This window comes from Harmonia axyridis, chromosome 2 (genome assembly GCF_914767665.1).
Source record: "Harmonia axyridis chromosome 2, icHarAxyr1.1, whole genome shotgun sequence".
In the NCBI taxonomy this organism is placed as follows: Eukaryota; Metazoa; Arthropoda; class Insecta; order Coleoptera; family Coccinellidae; genus Harmonia; species Harmonia axyridis.
The window spans coordinates 37,734,948-37,757,852 of record NC_059502.1 but is presented as its reverse complement, the minus strand read 5'-3'; the positions used below and the strand labels follow the sequence as shown (position 1 = coordinate 37,757,852).

Genomic DNA, 22,905 nt, shown 5'->3' with positions numbered 1-22,905 from the left:
AAGAAGTCTTACCGAAAGCTTGGATGATATAAAAGTGTATCACTGAATTTCCTAGATCGAAACATCCTAACATTGTTATCTTTTAGATATATTGCGATCAATAATTTTCTTACGAATTGTATTATGGGATTCTTCAATGACATCAAAAATACTCATGGAGTGGCAGCCATGAAGTTCTTCAAACAATGGGCTAAGTTCAACTCACGTTTGGCTTCCTTACATAATAGGAGAATTTTTCTTCTAAGATGTCGATCAGCTGGCATTAAACCAAATCACCTTACCAATAGCATAAAGGGGATAGACTCATTACTGGCAGACAGTCACGGAATAATTAGAAACCAAGTTAATAGATACAACAACAGACTGGTGGATAATCTGTTGAACCTTGAAATATCGATAACTGTTGACAACATTCGTAGGTCTGAGAGTGAAATTGTTAAGATCAAACAACAGTTGACAAATATAATGAGTGAAATTGTCGTAGAAAATTTTCAGAGAAAGATGGAGATAAACTACAAAAAGAAATTTTATCGTATCAAAGAGACTAATATAAGTAAGTTCAGGAGATTGGAGAGTGCAAGGAAAGATCTAATTAAGGTACAAGAAAATTGGTTCAAAAATATATCTGGAATAAGTATACCAGAAGATGTGAGGACTTTCTTGTCATTGGGCCCTAAATTCAACATAACACCTAAGAAAAGTGATCTAAACCTGGGGAGTTTGTTGGCTGATGTTGAAGGTTTGGTATCGGTTAGCCCACCAGAGATGAGAAACATTCTCACATCAAAAGTAGTTAACGTAGTCACCAATTATGTACATTCTCGAGACACCACCTATGACCCAATTAGAATAATGATGATGAACACCAAAAGTTTTTTAAGGGCACATCAGGAGCTACTTGTGACGAGATCAGATAAGGGCAATGTCTCAGTAATAATGAAGAAAAGCGATTACATTGATTTGTCAAGGGAACTTTTGACAGATGAAGAACATTATCAGGTTTTGACCAGAGATCCAACAAGCACAATCCAACAAAAGTCAAATAAATTAATGATTAAAGTAAGACGTAAAATAGGAGATGATTCAGGTATTATTAAGAAACACACTATATACAATTCGAAAGTACCAAAATTTTATGGATTACCTAAGGTACATAAGCCTCAACTTGCTTTACGACCTATAATATCGTCATTAGATGCTCCAACTAGCTGCATTTCCCAATATGTGACAGATCTACTAACAATCTCGTACAACAGAGATAATGAATTTTATGTTCCTGATTCCTTTTCATTTTCAGACTTCATAAATAACTTCAAATGCCCCCCTGATTTTGTGCTGGTCAGCTTAGATGTGGTCTCCTTGTTTACCAACATACCTTTTGAATTAGTAGAGCTGAGCGTTGTCAGACATTGGAATGAAATTTCTCGGCATACTCAGATGTCACAGAACGACCTGTTGGAATTAGTAAGGTTCATCTTCGACAACACCTATTTCACATATCAAGGAAGATATTACAGGCAGACCTTAGGTTCTCCAATGGGAGGTAAACTTTCCCCTATTTTGGCACAATATGTGCTAGATGATCTTTTGACTTCGGTACTGCCCGGTTTGCCTTTTGTTATGCCCTTTTTAAAGAAGTATGTCGACGATCTGATATGTATGATTCCAGAGGGATCACTTGCTACAGTTCTGGAACATTTTAACAGTTATAACACCCACCTACAATTCACGGCAGAAGAAGAGGTTGACAACTCCATACCTTTTTTAGACATCAGGGTGATAAGAATGGGAGAAGTGTTGAGGACTGATTGGTATAACAAGCCTAGTAGCTCGGCAGATATTTGCATTATAGATCTTGCCATCCTCAAAATATGAAGCTAAATCTAGTTACACAGATGAAAACTAGAGTCTTAAGGTTGACACATCCAACTTTTCATAGTCAATGTATTGTCAAACTGAAAAAGCTATTTGTAATGAATGGATACCCGATAAAATTACTCAATAAGTTACTTTGCAATACATCATCTTCACCCCCAGTCGAAGTCACCATGTCATTAAACACTGATGCCATGATAGACCGAGCTGACATCGTTTACGCCACTATACCTTACATACCAGTACTCTCTAATAAGATTTCCCTGATTTTCAAAGACTACAAAAATATCAAGATTGTTAAAACTATGAAACATCCATTATTTAAGTTAGTATTCAGCCGCTTGAAAGACAAAGAAAAAGAAGAATATGAATCTGGAGTCGTGTATAGTATACCTTGTGGCAGTTGTGAGAGAACATACATAGGACAGACTTCCAGTAAATCAAAGAAAGAATAACATCTCATAAAAGTGATGCAAGAAGAAATTTAAGAACTTGTGCCTTAGCTATACATGCGAACAACAATGACCATGTAATAGATTATTCTAACACAAAAATACTCTTTAAGGAACCCCATTACCATAAAAGATTATTCTTAGAGATGTTATCAATAGCAGTGACTGACAATACTATGAATACGAAACAAGATACTAACAATCTTAATAACATCTACTCCTACTTGATAGAATTATCAAAAAATTTCGCATCCACCATTTCGTAGTTTAAACACCTTAAAATAATAAACAAAATTAAGAAAGTGAATATAATTCTGTGGAACCAAACAGTTGTCATTTATATCTCTCTTTGGCGGATGGTGTCATGGTTTGTTTACCTCACATGAATTGATGTCTGACAGAATATATGAGTGTTATCAATGATATTATTTACTTGTTTAATCTTTATTACTGTGAGAGAGTAGTTGGGTTGAACTATTTTGTTTTTTGAATATTTTGAAATAAGGAAGGAATAAAACCACAATATATGTTCGTTAGTTTTGTGAACTTGCTATTTGTAATGTTTATATTTAATATATATTGCAGATCCTTGAGAAAGGTAAGAAGTCTTACCGAAAGCTTGGATGATATAAAAGTGTATCACTGAATTTCCTAGATCGAAACATCCTAACATTGTTATCTTTTAGATATATTGCGATCAATAATTTTCTTACGGATTATATATATATATATATATATATATATATATATATATATATATATATATATATATATATATATATATATATATATATATATATATATATATATATATATATGTATATATATATATATATATATATATATATATATATATAATAGATAAGAATGTTAGGATGTTTCGATCTAGGAAATTCAGTGATACACTTTTATATCATCCTAACATTCTTATCTATTAGATATATTGCGATCAATAATTTTCTTACGAATTTTTTTTTTTTTTTTTTTTTTTTTTTTTTTTAATTCACCGACAAGCTGGATGGATCCAAGACAACCGGGTCACCACAGCGACCAAGGTTGTACTCAGGAGCTAGTAAGAAATCTTCTGACTGTCCGCGTGGTACCTAGGATGACCTCTTTCTGTGCTTGGCTAATCAGGTAAGTATCTAATTGTAGACGTTTCGTGTTTTCAATCATGTGTGTCTCCACCAGGCCATTTACCGATATTATGAGTGGGAGAATTGATGTTTTCCTCAGACCGTACATTTCTTTCAGCTCAAACGCGAGGTCATGATATTTGGTGAGTTTCTCAGTGTACGCTCGGGCGATATTATCATCGGCGGGTACCGTTATGTCTATTATCTGCACTAATTTCTCGGTCTTATTAAACAGAACTATGTCCGGCCGGTTATGCGATATTGCCCTGTCCGTGACCATAGTTGTGTCCCAGTACAGTTTGTAGACATCGTTTTCCAGGACGCTGGAAAATATATATATATATATATATATATATATATATATATATATATATATATATATATATATATATATATATATATATATATATATCAACAATTTTAGTTCCCAATATACAACAATAGTTATAAGTTAGATAAGGGGTGTGGGAAAATTGATAAGTGTTATAATGTCACTCTTCTTTATTTCATTTAGTCGACGTTTCGATCCCGATGGGGACCTTCTTCAGGACTCTACAATAGCAATAGAAAACAGTCAAAATAAGGCAATCACAAAACATGTAAAAATAGTACATACCGAAATACAGAGTTGTAAAGATCTTATTTGAACACAAATCAATAGCTCTCAAGAAAGCAACTAACAAGAACATCAACAACTTCAGCGAAAAAAGATCTGATACTTCGTTAGTAAAGGAGTAGAAATCAATTATAATATTAAATAAGGTAAACAGAATAATCAACAAAATGAGAGGTTGTCAAAAATGTTGTCAACCAGACTTGCCACAGAATACACGCACATGACAGATGAACATAGAGTAGCATTAAATCACATTGGTCGCAGTAATTCACTCTCACCGAACTCAGAACAAATGCGATTTTTTGAAAGATTCCATGAACCGAAACCAATCCCCTCTCACAGAAATGGCCTAGAACACAGAATTCATTTTCACGTTATCCCTACGACTGCTGAACTTGTTGAATTTCTTTCTGTATGTGATCCATCCAATTCTCTCCCACCGAACCGGTCATAATGAATCAAATAAGAATAGATGGAGCTGATATTATTTACATCCCTTCTGTAGTTCATCGAACAGGTTTGGCGTTTGATATGATACATCTCTAAGAAACATCTTTTTCTTCCACTTACTTCAATTTCTAGGATTTTGGTGGAATCATAATTCATTGGATGATCTTTGTCCCGGGTATGGTCTGCTAGGGCACAAATCTTACTTGAATTCTTGATGTCGCTTTTGTGTTGAGCAATCCTTCTCTTCAGAAGCTGAGACGTCTGACCAATGTACACCTCACTGCATATTGAACAAGGAATACAATATACCACACCACTCATGTTATCAACAGTCATCCTATCTTTCACTCGACTGTATAATCTGTCAATTTTAAAATAAGATTTCTGAATCAACATAATTTCTGTGGTCTTTAAGAGGTTAATTAATGCGTTTGTCATACCATTAATTAGGGGAATAGACAAGTAAAGAATTCTACCCGTGTTCTCAGTGTCCACAGAAGTGGATGCGCTCCTCTCTCCATTCGTTGGCTGTGTCGAAGGAGTGGTATTATAAATCAATCTGGACAATAACCTTTTTGGGTATCCATTCTCTAGCATCAACTGCATTAACAACCTCAGATTCTGCCGCCTTAGACCTGGATGGGCAACCTTTTCTATGCGATTCTTCAATCCTAAAATCATGTTTACCTTTTGTCCATGTGAATGATTAGAAAAATAGTGTATGTATCTCCCTGAACTTGTTGGTTTTCGGTACCAATCCAGAATCAGCCTATTTTCCAGTGTTCGAATCACCCTTGTATCCAGGAATGGGACTCCATTCGCTGTTTCTTCCTCCAAAGTAAACTGTATACTTTCATGTTCACTGTTAAACCTGTCTAGAACGAAAGCAACCTGGTCTTTAGGTTCAGCACATATTAGATCATCAACATATTTCTTGATGAAAGGAATGTGAAAAGGAATACTAACAAGAATGCCGTCCAGAATATATATATATATATATATATATATATATATATATATATATATATATATATATATAGATTTGTTTGACCGCTTATACAGACCCGAATCGATATACTCTACCGACTTTTCAGTCCAAAACTGACGTTGTCAGACCCGGCTCCGGGTCTGGTAGCGTTTAACCATATATTCTTGATCAGGGATGTTCGGGGATGCCAGGGGTAAATTTCCAGCCGGGTGTGAAAAATCGGTGAAACATCATAATATATACAGAAAACTTCAGGATTCGGCCAGTGCGAGGGCGCTTATATCGAGAGTAACACGCTGTATATAATTGATATATTCGATCGACTACTCCAGACCATAAATATGACAACGCTGTAGATTGTATATAAACTTAAACCTCACACTCCGCACTGCTTATACAAACCCGGTATATAGGACCGAAGTCGATAGAAATCATTTTTTATTTGTTCTTATAGAGCTCGTAAATCGGATATTCCATTTTTCTGAAATATACATCTAAAAACCATACGATTTGAAGCTTATACAAACCCAGTACATTGAATCGACGTCATGAGAATTGGATAGTGATCCTTTCGATTATGAACCTAGCAGTCATACTTAAAGAACTATTAAAACTAATAGTATTTTTCCATAGGTAGTCGTTGTGACAAATGCTTTCTTTTAGAGAACTTGGAATTCTGCTTAAGGGAACAGAGATACATGAATAATTTTATGGGTGGTACAAATTTTCTTATTAACTTAAATGAAACGTATACGTGAACGTAAGAGGTTCTCTCATATACAATTTTTTTAAATCTGTCCCAAACGTAAAAATCCGAAGTTGATGGAGCTGTACTTCTCACTGGGCGCGAAACAGGTTCTGTCATATGTTTCCTCCGATAAGGAAGCAATTCGTTCAAAAATATACCAACGTTGAGCCTAGAGTATGCGGAACATTCTTATTCTATTGAAGAATGATTTAACGCCTATCAATCAACGAAACTTCGAGAAAAGAAGTTTCATATCTGTTTCCGAAAATTCTTCATAATTTTCCTGCCTATGATTGCACGAAACAAGTGAATGCGGAACTTTCTCTTGAGAAAAAAAAGGGTAAATTGGCCAGATTCGAAAATATTTCTGGCAAATCAAAAGTTGCATGCCAAACATATATTATTCAGATAACCTCAAAGCGAAATAATTATTGAATTGGAATTAACGTGGAAAATGAAGACGAAAAATGAACTAAGGTAGAAAATCTTTTAAGAATCAAAAGAACTCAAATTTAGGGTTATCAATAAATATGACTCAAACGACCGCAAATGAGTCATACCAACTTATTCCCCACGGTTCAAGTCTGATTTGGAATCATCCTGTATAGAACTTGAGTTATTGTGTAGTGCAGCACCTTTTTGCTGCTTGTTACAAGAGAGCTGCATGCGATCATTTTTCTCAAAAAACTTTAATCTTCGGATTTTGAAAGAAAAAATTATCAAGCCATTGAATTCGAATAATTGATGAGTAATTTTCGTTCAAAATCGATTCTGTCGGGCGCAGCCATGATGAGTATAGAATCAAGTTTAATGATTTATGACTACCTATGACATAACTTTATTTTATATTGTTTTGTCAGTGACATATATAAACAATGGAAAAAATATATAAATGAACCGAATAAGAACCATGCTTCACAATCAAAACTTTGTTGGAAATGATGGCCAATCATAAAAAGAACGGTTTGAATTCAATCAATTAGGAGTGCTAAGGAAGAATACAATAGATTGGTATAGTGTTATGAGGAGATATTGAACTTTTTCTGTGAAATAATTAGGAATATCGAAACTAAAAAGAATGAATCAAATAAAATCATTGATATAAATGTTATATTCATAACTGGAATGATCTAATTCTTAGTTACAACTAGTTGAATAAAATAAATATTCTTAGAATTTGTCTCAGAACTGAAATCATCTGAAAAAATAAGAATGTGTGAGTGAAATAGATATTGTGAGTGGGTACTTGATTGAAAAACTCATTGAACATATAATTATAATAAAAACTGAAAATATCACATAACTGCAAGTCTGCAAATAAGGTTTAAAAATAACAAAACAAAAATGAAATTAATACTTTTCAGTGTCAAACAAATATTTTCAATAACACTCTATTTTTGCTAGTATTCTTTATATACCAGGATTTTAATTCAAACTCGGGCATCATTCTGGAAACTTGGCGAATGCATGGAAATGAATTCCATACATTCATGTTTTCTGGGAGGATTCTTATTCCTTACATGATTCTTGAAGTGTATTAGTACTTATTGCTTCTCCTCTCCTGACCTTATATGGCGTCTTACTTCTTTGAGTGACCACGTCAGTTGATGAGCCTTGAAATATAAGTATCAAATATAAGATTTCTGGGCTTTTCACGACCATTATCTGAAACAGAACCTATATAAAACATTTAATATTCCTGCATATTTAGAAGGTGTACACTTTGTTTGTGAGGTGCGAATCACATTTTGCCTCAGATATAAACATTAATTATTGAACTATTCAAAATAATCATCATTCGTTTTTCAACACAATAAATATTGGAAGTCATAACACAAACATCTGTTTTGTTAGATGTAAATCAGAAAAATTTCCATGAAAAATAACGATTTTTTTTTCTTTCTAAACATATATACCACTAAATATAAATTATTCATGAAACTTGAAGAATCATCGAAAGTTTTACTTTCCCATGGCAAATATCTTATTAAAATCTGTGGACTTCAGATAAGGGAAATTGTCCGTGGCCACCAAGATTTACTATCGTTAGATTGGTTTCTTTGGTCACATTCAAAGTGTATCATTCATCAGTTGAAAAATTTTGAAATAAAATATCCGGCACTGTTAAATTCAGAGAACTTGGTGGCCACCGAATATATCTGAAGTTCACAGATTATAATGGATAGGCTTTAGGGTGATTTGCTATGTGGAACTGAATTTTTGATTATTTATATAGTTTGATGAGCAATTTATATTCCATGTTATCTTTATGAAAAGGAAAGCGATTTCATTTCGATATACATTAAAAAACCACAAGATTGTATCACATCTATAATAACTAACAGCAATAAAAAATGATTACACAAATAGATTCTACTGAAAAAAGCACCTGTAGGATGTTTTTGTTTCATTACTATAGTAGGTACCAATGATAAAAATATTATGGGAACTTTTCATTATATTCCATTTTCAACTTTCTTTGTGTAGCTTGAAAACAGATATACAGAAGGGCAGACCAAGAAACACATGAATGGACGGACATACAGACATACGAAAAGATAATCAGACATACGGATGGAATGTCATACATACATACAGACAAACAGGCATACGGAGGGAAGGACAGACAATGAATTTGACCTATGATTTTTCATCAGGGATTCGCAACTCTATCGTTTGAGATAATTTTCGGCTTAACATTCGAAAACGAAAACTTTCCTCGAAAAACGAGCGCGCAAGAACTATTTTTCTCATCTTTAACATTCTGTGTGATTCGAATTAGAAATGCATGTATGAGGTTCTAAGAAAAAATTTAAATTTTCTTGGTTAGGAATAACTTCCGATATACTTACACAATCTTCCAATCTATAATGATGCCTCATCGATGCACATTGCTTATTTAAATGAACCTCTCTTTCAACGTCGATACCTACAGAACAGATTATCAGTTGTTTCATAATTTGTATCACTGAAATTAGTGATAATGCAATAAGCAATAATGAGTTATTGCTTCGAACAATATCATAATCTAAAGAAATTGTCTCATGGAGTAATCATAATCTATTCTATTTAAAAATATAATAATAATACCTGTCGCAATTTTTACTATGCAGTTGATGCGCGGACATTCTTCCTTCACATCTCAACACAACTCATACCAATCAAACGACACCACAATAACACGAAAATTTCGAGCCCTTTTGTATATCGAATAAACAAGATCGGACCCAAATGCGAGAACGCCCCACTCTGTATATAATTGTTATGGTCAATCAACGTCTCCAATCCCTCAATGTGGTTGACCGCAGATGAACGATTTCAATATTAGATATTTTATCTTATCTGTATATAAACCTAAAACTAACACTTGGCTACTCATACAAGCCCGGTAAAAACGGCCGTCGTCATGAGAAATGCTCATTTCGAATTGTCTGTATCCAGCTCGAAAATGAAATATTTAAACTATTTGCATTATATGCATTATAGGAAGGAAAACGACTTCATGATTTGATTCTTGTATGAAAATTAGAAGGAGTAGTTCAATTATTTTTCGAAATCAGCCTCATTTCCAAGATACATTCCGTGCAGCTCTAATAGTGTGTTGGTGAGTTTATGGTTATTGATATTTGTAACTGCTCTGAATAAACATAGAATACAATTACTTTACATAATGTTCGAAATTATTTTTGTGAAAATGATATTTCAAACATGTAATCAGACTTTGGAAAATAATATCGAAAGAGTAGAGTAGAGTAGATACTTTTTTTGAAATAAATCGATGCTTATGAGTATATCTGACCACTTTCAATACAGACAAACGAAATCTTAGAATATTTCATTCTATGGTGCACTAACTCATTGATATGAAATGAGAACTGGTGAGATCTAGTGACAATAGAAAAGTATTCACAATATACACATTCTGCAAGAGATATTTTGCCATAAAATCTAAATGGAAAACCATAACAAAGTTGAATTCTTCAAATATATTGTTCAGGAAAACAATTATTGAAGAGAGAGGTTAGGACAGCATTTCCATTCTGTATAAACTGTATTTGCTGATAATCTATCTATTTCTCAACAACGAAAAACATGTACGCTTTGTTCGAACAAAATCGTAGGACAATGAAAAATTGTATCGTCATTCGAAAGAAGTCTTTCACGCAGGCGGCAATGGAGGTTAAACTGGTACTTTCAAATTTTTATTGTTATGTTAAAAAATTGAATGGAAGATTTCCTTTTCCACGTCGAGTCAAAAGTACGATTAAAATTTTTAGCTGGATGTTTGTCGCTAATTCTGAATGCCCTAAACAATTGTTGTTGTTCAAGTGTTGAGACTGCAGTCTAAACGCTTGAAGGAGGTCTAACCTCCGATGCCGCCTGCGTGAAAGAATTTTTTCGAATGACCAACAATTTTTCATTCTCATTCGATTTTGATGGAACAAAGCGTAGATGTTGTTTGTTGTTGTGAAATAGATGAATTTCATTTTCGATGGTGAGGAATATCAATTATAACCGTTATTCATAGGGTGAGATCGCTTTTTATTGTAAACTTATTGTTTCCTTGGCCGACCTGGCGTTAATTGTTTCATGTTGTTTTGCTTTATATTTATATTCATTGTTATTTGTCATCTAGTTTATATTTCATATTTATTATTGTATAGCGACATCATTTTATGTATTTTTTATCTTTATTGCTACACCAATTGTATGATCCATGCCGTTTTTTATAAATTGGTTTTTGTTTTTAGCCTGATGAAGGAGCTAAATGCTCAGAAACGTTGCCATTGAATAAATTGTATACAACTGTTCCTTGTGACTGATATTCCTCACCATCGAATTAAATCTTCGGAACGATAATTTTATCTGAAATAATTTCATTTTCATATACAGTTGATACTCCTCTTAATTTTCATACAATAATCAAATCATGAAGTCATTTTTCTTCCTTACATACATCACCTTCATATAATGTAAACAGCTGAAATATATGATTTACGAGCTGCGTACAGAAAATTCCAAATGAGTATTTCTCATGACGACGGCCCTATTCACTGGGCTTGTATAAGTAGCCAAGTGTTACTTTCAGGTCCATATACAGAAAAGATGAAATATCTAATATAGAAATAGTTGCCTTTTATTTTCGGGCTACCACATTGAGGGACTGGAGCAGTTGATTGACCATAACAATTATATACAGAGTGGGGCGTTCTCGCATTTCGAGTTCGATCTTGTTTATTCGATATAAAAAGGGCGCGAAATTTTCGTGTTATTGTAGCATCGTTTAATTGGTATAAGTTGTGTTGAGAAATGAAGGAACAATGTCCGCGCGCAGCAACTGCATAGTAAAAATTGCGACAGGAATGGGTATTATTATTATAACATTTTTTTATAGAATAGATACTGATTTCTCCATGAGACAATTTCATTAGTTCATGATTTTGTTTGAAGCAATAACTTATCATTTTCTCACTAATTTTAGTGGTACAAATTATGAATCAACTGATATCTATTCTGCAGGTATCTGCATTGAAAGAGAGGTTCATTGAAATAAGCAATGTGCACCGATGAGCCATCATCACAGATTGAAAGATAGTGTTAATATATTTAAAGTTATTCCTAGCCAAGAATATTTTAATTTTTCCCTAGGACCTCATACATGCATTTCTAATTCGAATCACACAGAATGTTAAAGATGAGAAAAATAGTTCTTGCGCGCTCGTTTTCCGAGGAAAGTTCTCGTTTTCGCATAATAAGCCGAAAATTATCTGAAACAATAGAGTTTCGACTCCCGGATGAAAAATCATAGGTCAAATTCTTTGTCTGTCCTTCCGTCTGTATGCCTATATGTCTGTATGTACAGTCGAACCTCTATAACTCGAACCTCTATAACTCGAACCCCTCTTCAACTCGTACTCTCTGAGCGTTCCCTTCACATTCTCGAAAATTCCCTGTATTTCGACCTCTATAACTCGAATTTCTATAACTCGAACACCTCTTCAACTCGAACTCAATGATGCGTCCGTTCAGAGTAAAGATCTCTTTAAGTCGAACATTCGAAAACAATCAAATCGGAGTTTTGGCTTCTTGCCACAAGGTGTCAGCGTAGCTGGCTGAGATGCTCGCGTTACCGACATTTTAGGGTATTCCCCCAACCAAGTGTGAAATACCGCGAATGAAACATCATAACAATAACACCAATCTGATTCTGGAATGAAATATGTTTGGAGTTGGTGAGATGTCGAAGCCGCGTAAACTGAAGTCTTTAACGATCGGAAAGAAGTTAGAAATTTTAAAAAAAGTGGAAAATCGTGTCAACAGAAAAATCATTTGCCAAGAATATGATATTCCGAAAAGTACATTATGCACTATAATAAAAAACAAAGATACAATAGCTAAGTTTGGTGCAGAAGTGAATAACCCTTGTGTAGTGAAGCGAAATAAGCCTAAGAAGAAAGTGAACACTGCATTGATCAAGTGGTTCGAAGCTTCAAGAAAAGCAAATTTGCCAATCTCAGGGCCCATTTTGCAACAGAAGGCATTAGATTTTTCCAGAAAATTGGGAGATGAAAATTTCAAGGCTAGCTCGGGATGGCTTGAAAAATTCAAAAAAAGGTAATGATTCTTATTGTTTCTGTTCGATACATGAGTACATGTTTATTTTTCCCGTTTTAGACATGGTGTATTGCAAAAAAAAGCGTGTGGGGAAAGTGCTGCTGTTAATCAAGAAGAGTGTGATAACTGGATTCGAGATGTTCTTCCTACAATTTTAGCTCCTTACGAAGCTGACGATATTTTCAACGCAGATGAGACTGGGTTGTTCTTCAAATGCTTACCAGATAAAACCTTAACTTTCAAAAATGAAAAATGTTACGGAGGCAAATTATCCAAGGAAAGGGTGACTCTTTTATTAGCAGCAAATATGAGTGGCAGTGAGAAATTGAAACCTGTAATAATAGGGAAAAGCGCAAAGCCACGATGTTTCGCAGGAGTGAAATGTTTACCCCTTACTTATTACAGTAACAAAAAGGCCTGGATGACGAGTGAGATATTTGAAAAGTGGTTGTTGAATCTAGACAAACATTTCCAACTTCAAAATCGTAGAGTTCTATTACTGATTGACAACTGCCCTGCTCATCCAAATATCGATCATCGATTGAAGGCAATAAAGTTGATTTTTTTTCCACCCAATACGACATCAAAATTACAGCCTCTTGATCAGGGAATTATAAAAAGTTTCAAATTTCATTATAAACGCAGGATCTTACAAACAGTACTAGATGGATTTGAGTCCAATGGCACTATCCCCAAAATTGATCTCTTGGATTGCATTCATACGTCGGCGGCAGTGTGGAGAGTAGATTTAACCCAGGAGACTATTCAAAACTGCTTCAGAAAGGCTGGTTTTGGGACACATAACTTCTATGACTATGAAGACGAACTGCCGCTATCAGAATTGAAAAAAATTATGACCAGTGAACAAAAGGTAGCTTTAGATCTCCAAGAGTCTGTTTTTAAATGTTTGGAGGTATTGAATGCTGATGATAAGGTTTCTTTGGAGGAATATATAAATGTGGACGTGGATCTTATAACAAGTGAAAATCCTTCAGAGGATGAGATCTTGGAATATGTGAACAATAAACAAGAAGACTTGGAAAATTTTTCAGAGACCATACCTGAAGATGACGATGAAGATGACAGTGTAGGAGCTGCAAGACAAAAGCCTTCTGACGCTGAAGTTGCTAAAGCAATTGAAACCATTCGGCTTGCGTTTTCAATGAATGAGGCTGCAACTGATGACGATTTAACTCTCATATTCGAAATAAGCAAGAAATTTGAAGCCTATCGTCTAAACAATAAAACATTTAGGCAAACTTTAATAACTGATTTTTTTTAATTCGTTATTGTTTTAAGATCATATTCTAGTTTGGATGATTCAAGTTATCAGAAATGAATTTTAGTTTGTTATATTATTATTATGAGGTAATAAATTTTTTTTGGAAAGTATGTGTTGGATATTTCTCTAAGTTGAACTCTCCATAACTCGAACTTTTTTCGCTTTCCCTTCAAGTTTGAGTTATAGAGGTTCGACTGTATGTCATTCCATCCGTATATCTGTTAACATGATATATAAATTGCTCATCAAACTATATAAAAAGTCTCTCAATTTATTATTGCTGTGTATTTTCTTTTCAAAATTTTTCAACTGATGAATGGTGCCTCTTCAAATGTGATCAAAGGGACAAATCTAACGATGTTAAATTCATAGATCTTGGTGCCCACCGACAATTCACATTATCTGAAGTCCACAGATTTTAATATGATATTTGACATGTGAAAGTAAAACTTTGATGAATAATTAATATTTAGTGTTTAATATGTTTCAGACGAAAAAAAATCATTTAGCATAGAAATTTTATTTTATTTATATGATACGCTATACTCGGTCCCTTTTTCTGAGAAAATAACAAGAGTTGTATTCATTTTTGGCCACCTGCTTTTATTTTCGATTTATAAACGAAAATTGGAAAAATGGCGATATCGAAAAACTTCTATATTTCCGCTAAAACTGATGCTAGAGCTCCGAAATTAAAACATTATACAGGCACTTTTATACATAGAATCCAGTTATGTTTTTTCAAAGGGGAACACTAAATTTCTGTGTCATTTTTTGAAGGCTTAATTTTTCCTGATTTCGAAAATATATAACATTGTATGGTTTGAACCAAAATAAATAACAGAAAATGGTCAAAAACTTTTTTTTAACTAAGAGTCTCAATATTTAACTTTAACTTGGGTCGTAGCTTCGTAATTAGAGACTCTTTTGGAAAAACAAGCACGCTACTGGATTTAACGTAAAAAAGTGCCTCGATAATGTTTTAATTTCAGAGCTCTATCTTCAGTATTTTCCCAATTTTTGCTTATAACTCGAAAACAAAAGAAGGTGGCCAAAAATGAATACTACTCTTGTTACTTCCTCAGAAGAAGAGACCGAGAATCGGTATCAGATTTTGTCTATGTCCAATGGTTTAAAAGTTGTAGTGCTAAGACATCGAAATTTGCCCACCCTCTACACCTTCTGAAGTAGGCAGGAATATTAAATGTTTTACATAGGTTCTGTTTGAGATAATGGCAGTGAAAGCCCAGAATGTTTCAAGAAAAATCTAATATTTGATACTTATATTCCAAATTCCTTCAACTGACGTGGTCACTTAAAGTGAAGAAGTAAAACAGAAACGCCATATATGGCCAGGAGAGGAGAAGAATTTAGTACTTCAAACACTTCGAGAATCATGTAAGGAATAAGAAGCCTCCCAGAAAACATGGAATTAATTTCCGCGCATTCACCAAGTTTCCAGAATGATGACTAAGTTAGAATTTAAATCCTAGTATATATAGAATTCCAGCAAAATAGATTGTTATTGAAAATATTTCATTGAGACTGAAAAGTATTAATTATATTTTAAATGAGTTTTTTAATCAAGTACCCGATCACAATATCTATTTCACTCACCCATTCTCATTTTTCCAGATGATTTCAGTTCTGAGACAAATTCTAAGAATGTTTATCGTATTCAATTTAGTTGTAACTAAGAAGTATTAGTATTGAACGTATTATAAATCAACAAAATCATAATATCTATTTTGCCATCCTTGATGTTTTCTCGCTATAACTTCCACACCATTTGATTATTCGTCCTGCTTTTTATGTACTCAGTCAAAAAATGGTCGATCAAATACAACTCGTCTCACAAAAGTTTCGCTGTGGTCTCATCAAACACAAGAACTCATAACCAAAATTTCAGATAACTTATTTCATCAACTAACTCCAGATTCAGACATAATATAATCGTGATTGGCGGATATAGTGTAAGTTATCGATATTTTCTGAATTCAATTACAATCGTTTGAGATCATTTCTACTCGATATTTGAAAATTACGGACATTCTAACAAATTTTCATTCATTCAAAGTAACAGTTGAGATTATTCAATAAACATTATTCATTAAAAAGCTGAACCATGCGAAAAATGCAATATTATCTTCATTTGTTCAGTTCTCAACGCCACTTATACAATTATAAAAATATGGTATATCGAATAGACGCGATAAGACCCTGTGATCTGACAACACCGCTGGGATCGACAAGGTAGGCCGTACATGTCAGTCGAGTATATGTGGGAATGAAAAGTTGGCGGAACGTGACGGGTCTCAAAAAGAGAACAGAATATATAACTTTCTTGAATGAAAAAAAAATTTTCCCCTCTATGGATGCCTAAGGAGTTATATTTTCAAACAGCTGATTTTTCACATATACACTCCAAGAAAACACTTGGATCACATGGGTCTGAGGTAGCCTGCCAAGTACAACGGGACTGAATACGTCTGTTGGATAAATATATATATATATATATATATATATATATATATATATATATATATATATATATATATATATATATATAATATATAAAAATATATATATATATATATATATATATATATATATATATATATATAATAGATAACAATGTTAGGATGTTTCGATCTAGGAAATTCAGTGATACACTTTTATATCATCCAAGCTTTCGGTAAGACTTCTTACCTTTCTCAAGGATCTGCAATATATATTAAATATAAACATTACAAATAGCAAGTTCACAAAACTAACGTACATATATTGTGGTTTTATTCCTTCCTTATTTCAAAATATTCAAAAAACAAAATAGTTCAACCCAACTACTCTCTCACAGTAATAAAGATTAAACAAGTAAATAATATCATTGATAACACTCATATATTCTGTCAGACATCAATTCATGTAAGGTAAACAAACCATGACACCATCCGCCAAAGAGAGATATAAATGACAACTGTTTGGTTCCACAGAATTATATTCACTTTCTTAATTTTGTTTATTATTTTAAGGTGTTTAAACTACGAAATGGTGGATGCGAAATTTTTTGATAATTCTATCAAGTAGGAGTAGATGTTATTAAGATTGTTAGTATCTTGTTTTGTATTCATAGTATTGTCAGTCACTGCTATTGATAACATCTCTAAGAATAATCTTTTATGGTAATGGGGTTCCTTAAAGAGTATTTTTGTGTTAGAATAATCTATTACATGGTCATTGTTGTTCGCATGTATAGCTAAGGCACAAGTTCTTAAATTTCTTCTTGCATCACTTTTATGAGATGTTATTCTTTCTTTGATCCATCTGGAAGTCTGTCCTATGTATGTTCTCTCACAACTGCCACAAGGTATACTATACACGACTCCAGATTCATATTCTTCTTTTTCTTTGTCTTTCAAGCGGCTGAATACTAACTTAAATAATGGATGTTTCATAGTTTTAACAATCTTGATATTTTTGTAGTCTTTGAAAATCAGGGAAATCTTATTAGAGAGTACTGGTATGTAAGGTATAGTGGCGTAAACGATGTCAGCTCGGTCTATCATGGCATCAGTGTTTAATGACATGGTGACTTCGACTGGGGGTGAAGATGATGTATTGCAAAGTAACTTATTGAGTAATTTTATCGGGTATCCATTCATTACAAATAGCTTTTTCAGTTTGACAATACATTGACTATGAAAAGTTGGATGTGTCAACCTTAAGACTCTAGTTTTCATCTGTGTGACTAGATTTAGCTTCATATTTTGAGGATGGCAAGATCTATAATGCAAATATCTGCCAGAGCTACTAGGCTTGTTATACCAATCAGTCCTCAACACTTCTCCCATTCTTATCACCCTGATGTCTAAAAAAGGTATGGAGTTGTCAACCTCTTCTTCTGCCGTGAATTGTAGGTGGGTGTTATAACTGTTAAAATGTTCCAGAACTGTAGCAAGTGATCCCTCTGGAATCATACATATCAGATCGTCGACATACTTCTTTAAAAAGGGCATAACAAAAGGCAAACCGGGCAGTACCGAAGTCAAAAGATCATCTAGCACATATTGTGCCAAAATAGGGGAAAGTTTACCTCCCATTGGAGAACCTAAGGTCTGCCTGTAATATCTTCCTTGATATGTGAAATAGGTGTTGTCGAAGATGAACCTTACTAATTCCAACAGGTCGTTCTGTGACATCTGAGTATGCCGAGAAATTTCATTCCAATGTCTGACAACGCTCAGCTCTACTAATTCAAAAGGTATGTTGGTAAACAAGGAGACCACATCTAAGCTGACCAGCACAAAATCAGGGGGGCATTTGAAGTTATTTATGAAGTCTGAAAATGAAAAGGAATCAGGAACATAAAATTCATTATCTCTGTTGTACGAGATTGTTAGTAGATCTGTCACATATTGGGAAATGCAGCTAGTTGGAGCATCTAATGACGATATTATAGGTCGTAAAGCAAGTTGAGGCTTATGTACCTTAGGTAATCCATAAAATTTTGGTACTTTTGAATTGTATATAGTGTGTTTCTTAATAATACCTGAATCATCTCCTATTTTACGTCTTACTTTAATCATTAATTTATTTGACTTTTGTTGGATTGTGCTTGTTGGATCTCTGGTCAAAACCTGATAATGTTCTTCATCTGTCAAAAGTTCCCTTGACAAATCAATGTAATCGCTTTTCTTCATTATTACTGAGACATTGCCCTTATCTGATCTCGTCACAAGTAGCTCCTGATGTGCCCTTAAAAAACTTTTGGTGTTCATCATCATTATTCTAATTGGGTCATAGGTGGTGTCTCGAGAATGTACATAATTGGTGACTACGTTAACTACTTTTGATGTGAGAATGTTTCTCATCTCTGGTGGGCTAACCGATACCAAACCTTCAACATCAGCCAACAAACTCCCCAGGTTTAGATCACTTTTCTTAGGTGTTATGTTGAATTTAGGGCCCAATGACAAGAAAGTCCTCACATCTTCTGGTATACTTATTCCAGATATATTTTTGAACCAATTTTCTTGTACCTTAATTAGATCTTTCCTTGCACTCTCCAATCTCCTGAACTTACTTATATTAGTCTCTTTGATACGATAAAATTTCTAACAATCTTAATAACATCTACTCCTACTTGATAGAATTATCAAAAAATTTCGCATCCACCATTTCGTAGTTTAAACACCTTAAAATAATAAACGAAATTAAGAAAGTGAATATAATTCTGTGGAACCAAACAGTTGTCATTTATATCTCTCTTTGGCGGATGGTGTCATGGTTTGTTTACCTTACATGAATTGATGTCTGACAGAATATATGAGTGTTATCAATGATATTATTTACTTGTTTAATCTTTATTACTGTGAGAGAGTAGTTGGGTTGAACTATTTTGTTTTTTGAATATTTTGAAATAAGGAAGGAATAAAACCACAATATATGTACGTTAGTTTTGTGAACTTGCTATTTGTAATGTTTATATTTAATATATATTGCAGATCCTTGAGAAAGGTAAGAAGTCTTACCGAAAGCTTGGATGATATAAAAGTGTATCACTGAATTTCCTAGATCGAAACATCCTAACATTGTTATCTATTAGATATATTGCGATCAATAATTTTCTTACGAATTGTATTATGAGATTCTTCAATGACATCAAAAATACTCATGGAGTGGCAGCCATGAAGTTCTTCAAACAATGGGCTAAGTTCAACTCACGTTTGGCTTCCTTACATAATAGGAGAATTTTTCTTCTAAGATGTCGATCAGCTGGCATTAAACCAAATCACCTTACCAATAGCATAAAGGGGATAGACTCATTACTGGCAGACAGTCACGGAATAATTAGAAACTAAGTTAATAGATACAACAACAGACTGGTGGATAATCTGTTGAACCTTGAAATATCGATAACTGTTGACAACATTCGTAGGTCTGAGAGTGAAATTGTTAAGATCAAACAACAGTTGACAAATATAATGAGTGAAATTGTCGTAGAAAATTTTCAGAGAAAGATGGAGATAAACTACAAAAAGAAATTTTATCGTATCAAAGAGACTAATATAAGTAAGTTCAGGAGATTGGAGAGTGCAAGGAAAGAGCTAATTAAGTTACAAGAAAATTGGTTCAAAAATATATCTGGAATAAGTATACCAGAAGATGTGAGGACTTTCTTGTCATTGGGCCCTAAATTCAACATAACACCTAAGAAAAGTGATCTAAACCTGGGGAGTTTGTTGGCTGATGTTGAAGGTTTGGTATCGGTTAGCCCACCAGAGATGAGAAACATTCTCACATCAAAAGTAGTTAACGTAGTCACCAATTATGTACATTCTCGAGACACCACCTATGACCCAATTAGAATAATGATGATGAACACCAAAAGTTTTTTAAGGGCACATCAGGAGCTACTTGTGACGAGATCAGATAAGGGCAATGTCTCAGTAATAATGAAGAAAAGCGATTACATTGATTTGTCAAGGGAACTTTTGACAGATGAAGAACATTATCAGGTTTTGACCAGAGATCCAACAAGCACAATCCAACAAAAGTCAAATAAATTAATGATTAAAGTAAGACGTAAAATAGGAGATGATTCAGGTATTATTAAGAAACACACTATATACAATTCAAAAGTACCAAAATTTTATGGATTACCTAAGGTACATAAGCCTCAACTTGCTTTACGACCTATAATATCGTCATTAGATGCTCCAACTAGCTGCATTTCCCAATATGTGACAGATCTACTAACAATCTCGTACAACAGAGATAATGAATTTTATGTTCCTGATTCTTTTTCATTTTCAGACTTCATAAATAACTTCAAATGCCCCCCTGATTTTGTGCTGGTCAGCTTAGATGTGGTCTCCTTGTTTACCAACATACCTTTTGAATTAGTAGAGCTGAGCGTTGTCAGATATTGGAATGAAATTTCTCGGCATACTCAGATGTCACAGAACGACCTGTTGGAATTAGTAAGGTTCATCTTCGACAACACCTATTTCACATATCAAGGAAGATATTACAGGCAGACCTTAGGTTCTCCAATGGGAGGTAAACTTTCCCCTATTTTGGCACAATATGTGCTAGATGATCTTTTGACTTCGGTACTGCCCGGTTTGCCTTTTGTTATGCCCTTTTTAAAGAAGTATGTCGACGATCTGATATGTATGATTCCAGAGGGATCACTTGCTACAGTTCTGGAACATTTTAACAGTTATAACACCCACCTACAATTCACGGCAGAAGAAGAGGTTGACAACTCCATACCTTTTTTAGACATCAGGGTGATAAGAATGGGAGAAGTGTTGAGGACTGATTGGTATAACAAGCCTAGTAGCTCTGGCAGATATTTGCATTGTAGATCTTGCCATCCTCAAAATATGAAGCTAAATCTAGTCACACAGATGAAAACTAGAGTCTTAAGGTTGACACATCCAACTTTTCATAGTCAATGTATTGTCAAACTGAAAAAGCTATTTGTAATGAATGGATACCCGATAAAATTACTCAATAAGTTACTTTTCAATACATCATCTTCACCCCCAGTCGAAGTCACCATGTCATTAAACACTGATGCCATGATAGACCGAGCTGACATCGTTTACGCCACTATACCTTACATACCAGTACTCTCTAATAAGATTTCCCTGATTTTCAAAGACTACAAAAATATCAAGATTGTTAAAACTATGAAACATCCATTATTTAAGTTAGTATTCAGCCGCTTGAAAGACAAAGAAAAAGAAGAATATGAATCTGGAGTCGTGTATAGTATACCTTGTGGCAGTTGTGAGAGAACATACATAGGACAGACTTCCAGATGGATCAAAGAAAGAATAACATCTCATAAAAGTGATGCAAGAAGAAATTTAAGAACTTGTGCCTTAGCTATACATGCGAACAACAATGACCATGTAATAGATTATTCTAACACAAAAATACTCTTTAAGGAACCCCATTACCATAAAAGATTATTCTTAGAGATGTTATCAATAGCAGTGACTGACAATACTATGAATACAAAACAAGATACTAACAATCTTAATAACATCTACTCCTACTTGATAGAATTATCAAAAAATTTCGCATCCACCATTTCGTAGTTTAAACACCTTAAAATAATAAACAAAATTAAGAAAGTGAATATAATTCTGTGGAACCAAACAGTTGTCATTTATATCTCTCTTTGGCGGATGGTGTCATGGTTTGTTTACCTTACATGAATTGATGTCTGACAGAATATATGAGTGTTATCAATGATATTATTTACTTGTTTAATCTTTATTACTGTGAGAGAGTAGTTGGGTTGAACTATTTTGTTTTTTGAATATTTTGAAATAAGGAAGGAATAAAACCACAATATATGTACGTTAGTTTTGTGAACTTGCTATTTGTAATGTTTATATTTAATATATATTGCAGATCCTTGAGAAAGGTAAGAAGTCTTACCGAAAGCTTGGATGATATAAAAGTGTATCACTGAATTTCCTATATCGAAACATCCTAACATTGTTATCTATTAGATATATTGCGATCAATAATTTTCTTACGAATTATATATATATATATATATATATAGGTAATGAACTCTGCGGTACACCACCTCCTACTACTTCAATACCTATTTTTCCGTTTCCCAATGAAACGCCCTGTATATCTGCTTTTCAGTATGTATACAAATGTATATATATAATTTCTGGGAAACAAATGCCAGAAAAAGTTTTAATCAGTC

At 33.6% G+C, this 22,905-nt stretch overlaps 3 protein-coding genes across 3 annotated transcripts; 2 read left to right on the top strand and 1 right to left on the bottom strand.

Annotated features, from left to right (window-relative positions):
- The first annotated feature begins 123 nt into the window (after positions 1-123).
- LOC123673296 lies at positions 124-1,875 on the top strand. The gene has a single exon (XM_045607780.1). The coding sequence runs from the start codon at positions 124-126 to the stop codon at positions 1,873-1,875; it is 1,752 nt and encodes a 583-aa protein (XP_045463736.1).
- A 10,248-nt stretch (positions 1,876-12,123) lies between these two features.
- Positions 12,124-14,272, top strand: LOC123672358 (tigger transposable element-derived protein 4-like). Its single transcript, XM_045606437.1, has 2 exons — positions 12,124-12,880; positions 12,941-14,272. Exons 1-2 carry the CDS (start codon positions 12,486-12,488, stop codon positions 14,160-14,162), a joined length of 1,617 nt encoding a protein of 538 aa, XP_045462393.1. The 5' UTR covers positions 12,124-12,485; the 3' UTR covers positions 14,163-14,272.
- A 1,812-nt stretch (positions 14,273-16,084) lies between these two features.
- LOC123673295 lies at positions 16,085-19,944 on the bottom strand. The gene is made up of 3 exons (XM_045607779.1): positions 19,887-19,944; positions 17,681-19,257; positions 16,085-16,153 (listed from the first exon to the last, which is right to left on the bottom strand). The coding sequence occupies exons 1-3, from the start codon at positions 19,942-19,944 to the stop codon at positions 16,085-16,087; spliced, it is 1,704 nt and encodes a 567-aa protein (XP_045463735.1).
- Between the last annotated feature and the right edge of the window lie 2,961 nt (positions 19,945-22,905).